At 44.1% G+C, this 10,664-nt stretch overlaps 1 protein-coding gene across 1 annotated transcript in view; it reads right to left on the bottom strand.

The window, feature by feature from the left end:
- Nucleotides 1-321: 321 nt before the first annotated feature.
- The window catches only part of LOC146181464 (putative chitinase 10), a 55,181-nt gene continuing 44,838 nt past the window's right edge, over nt 322-10,664 (bottom strand). The window contains exons 7-9 of the mRNA XM_084577889.1: nt 5,152-5,313; nt 2,960-3,073; nt 322-486 (exon numbers count right to left, since the gene is read on the bottom strand). Of these exons, the coding sequence (XP_084434015.1) occupies nt 322-486; nt 2,960-3,073; nt 5,152-5,313 (441 nt within the window). The remainder of the gene's footprint in view (nt 487-2,959; nt 3,074-5,151; nt 5,314-10,664) is intronic.

Genomic DNA, 10,664 nt, shown 5'->3' with positions numbered 1-10,664 from the left:
CCCCCTAGTAGTGAGGAACGTCGTTATGGATGTCTCTGTGCTACTTACCACCACGTGGTGATGTTGACCATGCACTGAAAATACACGGCTTCGTATTTGTCATCATCATCGCAATCTCAGGTCTCCGTCAAGGCAGGTTCGGACCCCTCATAACGCGGACTTAGCAGAAAAGTACGGCCGGCACTAGGCCAAGAGTTACTGCGTCAGAATTGCGATCGATAATAAGAGAAAAAATGCAGGCAACAAAAACACTCGGATGTCGCATCCTTTGAGCGCAACTGCACTCTTTATTCTCGATCCAAACGTGCACTTCACAGACCCTCAGGTATCCTGATTGGGCGGCTTGCGATGGAAGAGGCGCATGGCCTGCTTCACGCTCTGAGCTAGGGGGAAGTGCTTCTCGGAACAGATGCCCCGGAAGTCGTCCTTTTCAACTTGGACGAGCATCACGCAGAAATCTGGGTTCCTGCGCATCGCCATCCGCACCTGCGGGAGAGTGCCCAGGCGGCTGAAGGCAGGAAACGAATGGGCCGGCAAGGGGTGCCTAACGAACAGTTCATGCTCGAAGCATCATCCACATTCATGCAGTACGAATGTGCAAAACTTAACACTGAAGAGGTCTGCATTAGAGAAATCCAAAAGCATGCGCGTTGGCTGCTCTTTATAGTTCCTAGAATGACATGAATTAGCCCTTTTGAGTGTGTTGACTAGACACTAGTTATGGTAATGATTTTTATTGACTTACACAAGTCACGGACTCGATAGTCACGCATTTTGGATCTCCGATCAGACTGACTCATGACAAGTGAGTATGACTCGCGATTAAACTCTAATGACTCACATGACATGACCAGGCGTGACACAGCATTTGTACCACTTGTCGTTACACACACATTCATGACTACAAGCCTCATCTTAATCAGATACCATATCACACTTTAGATTTTGCTTCCACTTTTTGCTTCCATGTTTTTCGGACTTGTTTTCGCAACCATAGCCCTAATAAACGCACCTTGATAAGGACAGGGACAAGAGCTTGCGGCCAGAAAACAGCACTCATCCCGAACCACTAATAAATTATACATTTTACTGTCTCTTCTGGTGCCCCGCCCGCAGCCTGCAGGAACCAAATAAATAACACTCGACAGGAAGAAAGCCACCGCTTACACAACACGCATGAGGCTTCGTCTCAAGTTCATTTGTGCATATTTCTTCAAGACGGTTCGTTAGTGTAAGCACAGAAAGTGCCCTCGTATCCATAAGTAGTTTTTATTTCTGCTTGCGAGTGTATGTGAACGTATAGACTACACAATACATATTTACTGCTCTCTGTGTAATTATTTACTTTCTAGCTTTCTCCCTCACTTATTACCAAAACAAAAAAATTCGTGGGCTGTGGAAAGCTGCTGCCGCCTGGTAAAAGCGAAGATGCCGCTATTGCTATGAGTGGGCGTTTCGTCGCTTTCAACAAGACATCATATGGCTCGAAAAGCGGGACAGGGGTCCAAACCCCACCTCAACTTACTTATACTTAATTACATATCACATATATCATTACATAAAAATACCTATATGTTACATGCACGCAATATATATATATATATATATATATATATATATATAAGAGCACCGGACGCGATATTCGGAGGTCGTGGTCGTGGGTTCGGATCCCACCATCGGCACGTTGTTTTTTCTTCTACTCTGTGTTTAATTATCTCTCCCCTGAACAGATTACATTACTAATTTATGTGATTGTCTTATTGTTTTTTTAATTTTTACTTCAAGAAAGTACAATCCCCAATGCTTTCCTTGGCCTGTCCGACTGTTGGCTTCTTTCCTTCATGTATTATAACGAGCACCCTCATTTCCCCTTCATTTATCTGTATATATATATATATATATATATATATATATATATATATATATATATATATATATATATATATATATATATGCGTGTGTGTGTGTGTGTGTGTGTGTGTGTGTGTGTGTGTGTGTGCGTGCGTGCGTGTGAGTGTGTGTGTGTGTGTGTGTGTGTGTGCGCATGATAACAAAAATACATATATTTGAGCACTTCAAATTACAATGCATTGTTACTTTTGGCTTGAACTGCACTGTGCATACACCGCATACCTCATTGCTTGCTTCGTAATCATCCCCTGTGTATTTTTTCGTCCACAAATATCGGCGCTTATATCTTTTTTGAAAGCTGAGTGCCGTTCGTCTCAGAGAACGTATACTGCCCTGGCCACTTCCAATAAATTTCTGAGCCCGGAAGAGGAGCGACAGCAGGATGCACTTAGACTATAAGCCTAATTGGCAAAGTACCTAGCACGTAATAACAATTTGCCACTCACTCGTGTCTGCTATACAAGCAGTAATGATACTTCAGCGTTGAAAGTGGCAAAAGGTCCCGAAGTCCGACCAATGAAAACTATAATGGGATACAACTCAAGGAAAAAGCGACTTCCCCCTCAACAGAGCTCCTGCAGTTAATTGGCATAGAATGATTCTCTTAACGTCGCGACTGAAACTCACAGACCTGATTGAGAAACGCACGATGTGGCAGACAAAGGGAGGTCCACCAGACCTCAGTCAGGCTACCCGTAGCGTCACGAGGATCAATGGCCACCTCTGGCTGAAGGGCATCGAGGGGCGTACTTTGCCTTTTTTTTCTTGAGTTGTGTCTGATCATACCTCCCGACAAAGAATTCTTAACAAATCCCTTTTACGCCCTGAGGCGACAAACAATGTTATAAAAAGAACATTTGGGACTCAGACCCCGGTATAAAGGCACCCACAGTGGCTCCCACTTCAGTGCTAACAAAACGGGGACCAGGCTACTCAAGCTTGTGACCTAGGTGAACTCGCAAGCGTTTGTTAAGCGTGGTTACGCTGTGTATGCATCACGGCTGCGTCTGGCACAAGCTGGGACCGAACAAAAAGTCCCCCTGCACACCTTGGCCGCGATGGTCTTCTCCGTGTCGTAGGAGATCCACGTCCTTCCGCTGCGAGCGTAGTACCCGACGGCGGACTCGACGTACTTCACCTCACTCCAATGTCTCTTGCAAATCTACGGAAGAGGCGAGAGAGAGTCGATTTTTACAATATCCGCGGTACTTTTTCAGCACGCATTTTAAATTCACTATTGTCAGCCTTTAAAACGCTTGCTCACTATTACGCCTTTCGTCGAGTGACGCGGTAAAGGCGAACTCCAAGCTCGACACATCTTTTATTCTGCTTTGGGTTTTCGGTGACACGTCTAATATACATCTTTAGGGCAATCCAGCGAACTGAGATTAGCCAAAGTAAAATGTGCCCGAACAACTTGGGACCCGTTCAAAAGGCTATTTAAACTCTTGTGATGCCTTCGATGGCTTCTCTGCGTTGATTAGTTCGAACACTAGGAGCGGAGACGGAAGAAGCAATACGGAAACGCTAGTATTCTTAGTGTCATAGGCACAGTCCTGCCACAGAAGTATGATGCGCACCTCGCTGATTCAAATTTTTTTCATAGGTTACGCAATTCCTGTTATGAAAGACCCTATACATATATCAACACATATACCGCTGGTACGCTCTCGTGCAAGCCCAATTAACCGTTATATCTTTCTGCGGATCAGCACCAGAAGCAGCTCCATCATAGGCTGCACCTAAACATCTATGCTACAAGACACGAGCATGACTGACGCTGAATTTAACCTCTTTCAGCAGCATTTTATTCCGCAAGCAATAAAAATAGGGTATTGAAGAAATTACCATAGGAAGACCTAATCAAGCAATAAACGGAGCATATTTCCGCATAGTTTAGGTGCGCCCATATATGAGTATATATCATCTGAAAGCTGGTGCGCAGACAAAGTTAAGGGAAACGATTTTCTTTTTGTTAACCTAATATATTACAATCTAAAGGTTTATCACAAAACGTGCTTTCAATAATTGTTTTGTTATCCTGCTTATGAAAGAGATAGGTTGATAAGCTGCTTGTGAAACAGATAAGATATAAGGCAAATATTTCACTTTTTACGTATGGGATACGGCTTGTTCTCATGCAACTTTCATGCCTGTGATATTGCGCATTTAGCAGGCGCACTTGCGGGGCCAGCTGGCTACACCCAGTAACTCAAGGCTAACCTGTATGATTTTATTGGTCGGTCGGCTGCGCGTTTTCTGGGGTACTTTCTTGCAGGGAAATAATCCGTTAGCAATATTAGTTGGGTTGGAAGGCGAGCAAATTTAATGCACTTTGTTGGACCATGTCTCTCGGCATTTGCGACACTTCCCAAACAAGGGGTGTAAGGAGTAAACAAAATACACTGCGAGGTGTACTGATTCAACCGTTTCTTTGTTTTAGAGCGTATTGGGTGTGTGTAGAACACAAAATCAAGAAGAAATGGGCATGAGTAGGACATGTAGTGCGAATGCATGATAACCAATGGTCGCTGAGGGTAACAAATTAGATTCCAAGGCAAGGAAATCTTAGCAGGGGGTGGCAGGAAATTAGGTGGGCGGATGAGATGAGGAAGTTTGTCGGAGTTAAGTGGATGCAGCTAGCACAGGAAGGGGTTAATTGGAGGAATGTGAGAGAGGTCTTGACCCTGGAGTCGGTATAGTCGAGATTATTATTATTATTGTTATTTTTATATTATTATTATTATTATTATTATTATTATTATTATTATTATTATTATTATTATTATTATTATTATTATTACTATTATTATTACTAATAATAAATAATAATAATAATATGTTATCATTATTACTACTACTACTATTATTATTATTATGAACGTACATGACAGCTAGTGCTGAGGAAACGTCGTTAACAAACTTGAACGATATATCCCTGTGGTCTGAAAAACGTACAAAATCACGTTCACGAAAACTGCACAATGGTAACTATAGTGACCACGGAATAGTGAGCGCTGTCATGAACGCGCTTAACTACGTCCCGTAAGAGGATTACACTCGGCAGCAACGCCAATTCACTGCTCGCACGACAGCTCAAGCTTGGTAAGAAGATGCGGTGAACACATTTCCAGTGAGAAGTGTCGGAGGCCCACAACCAAGTGGACTGCGGCTTCGCTCGTTCCAGCGTTCTCCGATGCCGCGATAACGTATGTGGCGGCCGTTGAGCGACGCACTCGCCTCTGCGTACGAGATGTCCCTGATGTGCCTTCCGGACGCCCCGAGTCCGTGCTGCGTAGCGTCCGTGAGCAGAAACTGGTTTCCGCCCAGAGAGAGCGTGAAGCACAGATGGGAATTGCGCGACCGAGCGGCGAGCAGCGCCAGCTTGTACACTTCGTAACTCTGACAAAGAGAGGGAGAGGGACACTTGTAGTGTTAGCAACAAATCTTTGTTATGGTACCTTGTAACAGCTGATGCCCAGCGTATGCAGATAATAGCGGCCCCTATGTATCCGGCGCTGATAATTCAAGCCTATCAAATAACTACCGCGTCCTAGATATCTTCGCATTAAATTCTACCTTTCTTCCTTTATCTAAACTCGAAACTCCCACTTATCCTTTCTGCATCAATTCTCTAACCGAGTCTAAGGTTCCCACAGCTTAAACTTAAAAGATGCAACTTAAAAAACAAACAGCATAAATGACGTCTCTTAAATACGGATCGTGGTCCGCAGAGTGTGTAATACTCCGCTGAACAGAATGCGAAACAATTTTATTGATATTTGACTACTCCAAACAAGCCAGAGAGATCGAAATTATTGAACGTATTATTTAGTCGGAAGGGCTGCTTTGTATTTACGTAACCAGAAAAGCGTTATCAGCGGACTACTTTCTGTCAGGAATAGTGTAGAAGCTTCTGCAGACTTTAGCTGTATTCGACGATAGGCAAGGGTGTCCTCACTGCTGACGCCAAGAAATAATGGGGGACACTTAAACGCCGCCTTTAGGGGTATGACGCGATAGCTTAGGCTATCCCCCACATATGAAGCCCTGCTTTAATCTAGCCGAACGTGCCCGCATGGCATTGGAGTAACGTGATTGTAACGGCAGGGTAATTCTGACATCACCCTCCCGCTGCTGGATCCTGGCGTCAGGCAGCCCTACGTCCAATCAATGTGCAACCATGTCAGCTGCCAGCTACCCCCGGCCAGCGTCATTCTCGTGATTTGTGGCTCACAATACCGACGACGGAGTTTTTCGCTAACGGGGGCTTTGACGCCATCGCAAAAATGTGAACGCCTGCGTAAAAGGGAGAGAGAGAGCAGAACTTTTTATTTATTCCAGCGGATGAAGAGGCTCCGGCCCTCCATCGCTTGGGATGGATGGCGGGTGCCCCGCCTCAGACGCAGGCCGGCAGGCGTTGTTGGCCGGCGGCGTCCCAGGCCAGCTGGATGGCGGCTAGCTGGAGCCCAGGGTCCGAGCAGCGCAGCATGGTCTCCCAGAGTTGCGGCGTCAGATTTAGACCCCTCCCGGGAGAAAAGGGGCAGTCCCAGAGGATGTGTTCGAGGGTCCCTCTCGAGTCACAGTTTGCACAGAATTCAGATCTTTCTCCTGGGAGCATATGGCTCACCAGGAGCGGGTGTGGGAATGTCCCAGTCTGAAGGCGACGCCAGGCGACGGCCTGCCTGAAATTTAGGGTAGGGGCTGGCGCAGCAGCCACCCGTCTACTGAGTCTATAATGCTGCAGAATTTCTGTGTAAGATTTGGCACACTCTATGGTCCCCGCTCCAAGCCCCCCCTCTCTGCCGCCGGCTCGGTGGTAGAGACCTCGAGCCATGGCATGGGCGGATTCGTTGCCGGGAACGCCAGTGTGCGATGGAGTCCAAATCAGCTGTATAGTTCGCGAGATTGGTGATTGCTGTAATATTCGAATTGCCTGGGGAGCAAGCAACCCACGACTGTAATTTCGTATGGCAGTTTTGCTGTCGCAGATCACGAAACGCGCCTTTGTCTGGGCGCAGGCTAGAGCTACAGTCACTTCCTCAGCTGCCTCAGGAGATCTAGTTTTCAGGGTGACCGCGGTGATCGGTCTACCCGACCCAGCAAAGAGGGAGAAGCAAACTTGTGGAGTAAAGTCAAAACTCGATTTAACGAAACTCGATTTAACGAAACCCGATTTAACGAAAGTCCCGATTTAACGAAGATATCGTAATTCCCCTACAGACACTAATAGGATCCAATGCTTTGACTAGCTCGAAATAACGAAATCAATTCCATGATCAGTCCCGATTTAACGAACCTGATATCTAAAAATGAAGGCGGAAAGTCGCTATTTTCGGTCAATTTTGTAGAGAGCACGCCAAAATTTATTTAATGTGAGCCCACGGTAACAGTGCGAGGCACCGTCGTCCCGCCTTTTTTTTTTGTTTTTCAAACTGCGCTGTGCAAACGAGAGTTGTGTTTAATTGAATTCACCAGATGGGGCCAGCGGTAAAAAAAAAAAAAGTCTCATGTCACATTTCAAGGGGCGGTGTTTCACTTCCGTGCTTTTTTGTGGCGTGTTTCGCGTAGTTCGTTCGCCATTGTGCTTCTGCATATTATCTCCCGTGCCTTGAGCACATGCTTCTCTCAAACTGAGCTTTTTAGACCTACAGTGCTGCGCAGCTCTTCAGACCTACGAGAAACCGGTGCGGTCATTGCTCACAAAGCGAACACAGGCAAATATCACCGACTTCATTAGTGTAAAATAAAGTTGTAGTCCTCTCGGGCTCTTGATGAGTAACAATTTTTGTTTGTTGTGTGTTACTGGCGCCAGCTGCTGGTACCGCATTTCATTTTGGGAGAATTAAGGATTTGCAAGTATGAGGCCGCGGCAACGTTTTGGATACCACCGCACCTTATAATCGAATGTACCAAATGACTCACTCGGTTTACGAAGTTCTCGATTTAACGAAATAATTCACGGCTCCTCTCAACTTCGTTAAATCGAGTTTCAACTGTAGTTTCATATTAGGTAAACAATGTGTACCGTTTCGTACCTGATTGAACTAAAAAAGAAACTGAAAAAGAAGGCATTTACAGAAAACCTACACATCTCTTGTCATCCACATTAGGTGCAAGCATGAATGCAGTGCAGAAGAGACGCAGCGTATCATGGAACGGCTCTTGGCGATGTTGGATTAAAGAGTGGCCCGTGTTCCTGCGCTCTATCCACCACGACGGCTCAGTGGTTCAGATGTACAACTCGAAAAACTGTTCTTGTTCACTTTTACAACCTGAGCAGCTGCATAAAAAGGATAAAGTAAGAATGCGTTAACTACAGTTATATGTCGTGTACGCTCAAAGGATTAGTTGAGACTCGGCTCGAGTTCTGCAGTACCCGTGTGATATGGTACGTACAGTAGGCGCAGGGGCTGTTTTGGTGGTGGGCTGAGCCAGCCGTCTGAAGAAATGGGCAGCGAGATTTTTGGGGAAGGGTGTGTAAATTCACGCGCAAGAAGACATGAGTGTTCTGAATGTGGTGAGAGAGGGTCCCTAGGCCTTGTCCTCATATTGAGTTCATAGAAATACACAGGCCTTAGTCATTCAACAGCAAGAAATGCCTACGGAGGTACAAAAAAGAAAAGAAAGTAAAATGCTTCTGCTGTCGTATTTCTCCAAACCTTCCGCAGGGCGGTGGACTTGCCGACAAGAAAAGAAACACCTGTACAGATGTCAAATTTGTTCCCTGATTCGGCTACTGTGTGTGTATTTCCGAAGGTACCCCTGACGGAAAACGTTCCAGAAACGCTACGTTCATCGCGCTGAGAGTGCTACATAAGCAACAGAACACATGACGCGTTATGGGAATTGTTGCTCAAGAAAGGAGAATTGATTTCCTGCTTAAAATCATTCGCTATAACGAAAACAGAACGGCTGCAACTATGAAAGCTCTGTTATGGGGAGTCAGATTATTTATAATTGCTAACAATGCGGCGAAATGTAACCCATAATAACTATTCTCTTTTGTTATCAGCGTCTTGTCGTCCCACGTTGCCTTCCATGTGCCGCCAAAGAGTGATAGCATCGGCGTTTCCGCCTGGCGAATTTGTTGATTTCAGGTCTTCAGCAACCCAAGCGAAAAGCCTGTATGAGTCACAATAACCTCATATAGATTTCTCATACTAAACTCGTACTAAACTCACACTAAACTCATACAAATCTCATACACTGTCATATATTTTTCATACATTGAATGACATTTGTATGAGATTATATGAGATTTATACGAGTTTAGTGTGAGTTCAGTATGAGAAATTTGTATGAAGTTATTGTGACTCATAGGGGTTTTTGCTAGGGAAGAAGTGATATGGCAAGCACACATGAACAGCGCTGGTATAGGTTTCCGCCTGGCGAATTTGTTGATTTCAGGTCCTCAGCAACTCTAGCGAAAAACATGTATGAGTCACAATAACCTCATACAGATTTCTCATACTAAACTCGTACTAAACTCACACTAAACTAATCCAAATCTCATACACTCTCATATATTTTTCATACATTGAATGACATTTGTATGAGATTATATGAGATTTATACGAGTTTAGTGTGAGTTCAGTATGAGAAATTTGTATGAAGTTATTGTGACTCATAGGGGTTTTTGCTAGGGAAGAAGTGATATGGCAAGCACACATGAACAGCGCTGGTATAGGTTTCCGCCTGGCGAATTTGTTGATTTCAGATCCTCAGCAACTCTAGCGAAAAACATGTATGAGTCACAATAACCTCATACAGATTTCTCATACTAAACTCGTACTAAACTCACATTAAACTAATCCAAATCTCATACACTCTCATATATTTTTCATACGTTGAATGACATTTGTATGAGATTATATGAGATTTATACGAGTTTAGTGTGAGTTCAGTATGAGAAATTTGTATGAAGTTATTGTGACTCATAGGGGTTTTTGCTAGGGAAGAAGTGATATGGCAAGCACACATGAACAGCGCTGGTATAGGTTTCCGCCTGGCGAATTTGTTGATTTCAGGTCCTCAGCAACCCTAGCGAAAAACCTGTATGAGTCACAATAACCTCATACACATTTCTCATACTAAACTCGTACTAAACTCACACTAAACTAATCCAAATCTCATACACTCTCATATATTTTTCATACGTTGAATGACGTTTGTATGAGATTATATGAGATTTATACGAGTTTAGTGTGAGTTCAGTATGATAAATTTGTATGAATTTATTGTGACTCATAGGGGTTTTTGCTAGGGAAGAAGTGATATGGCAAGCACACATGAACAGCGCTGGTATAGGTTTCCGCCTGGCGAATTTGTTGATTTCAGGTCCTCAGCAACCCTAGCGAAAAACCTGTATGAGTCACAATGACCTCATACAGATTTCTCATACTAAACTCGTACTAAACTCACATTAAACTAATCCAAATCTCATACACTCTCATATATTTTTCATACGTTGAATGACATTTGTATGAGATTATATGAGATTTATACGAGTTTAGTGTGAGTTCAGTATGATAAATTTGTATGAATTTATTGTGACTCATAGGGGTTTTTGCTAGGGAAGAAGTGATATGGCAAGCACACATGAACAGCGCTGGTATAGGTTTCCGCCTGGCGAATTTGTTGATTTCAGGTCCTCAGCAACCCTAGCGAAAAACCTGTATGAGTCACAATGACCTCATACAGATTTCTCATACTAAACTCGTACTAAACTCACATTAAACTAATCCAAATCT

Source organism: Amblyomma maculatum, chromosome 8, assembly GCF_055883805.1.
Source record: "Amblyomma maculatum isolate TAMU_Amacu chromosome 8, ASM5588380v1, whole genome shotgun sequence".
NCBI lineage: Eukaryota > Metazoa > Arthropoda > Arachnida > Ixodida > Ixodidae > Amblyomma > Amblyomma maculatum.
This window is presented reverse-complemented; position numbering and strand designations above follow the sequence as displayed.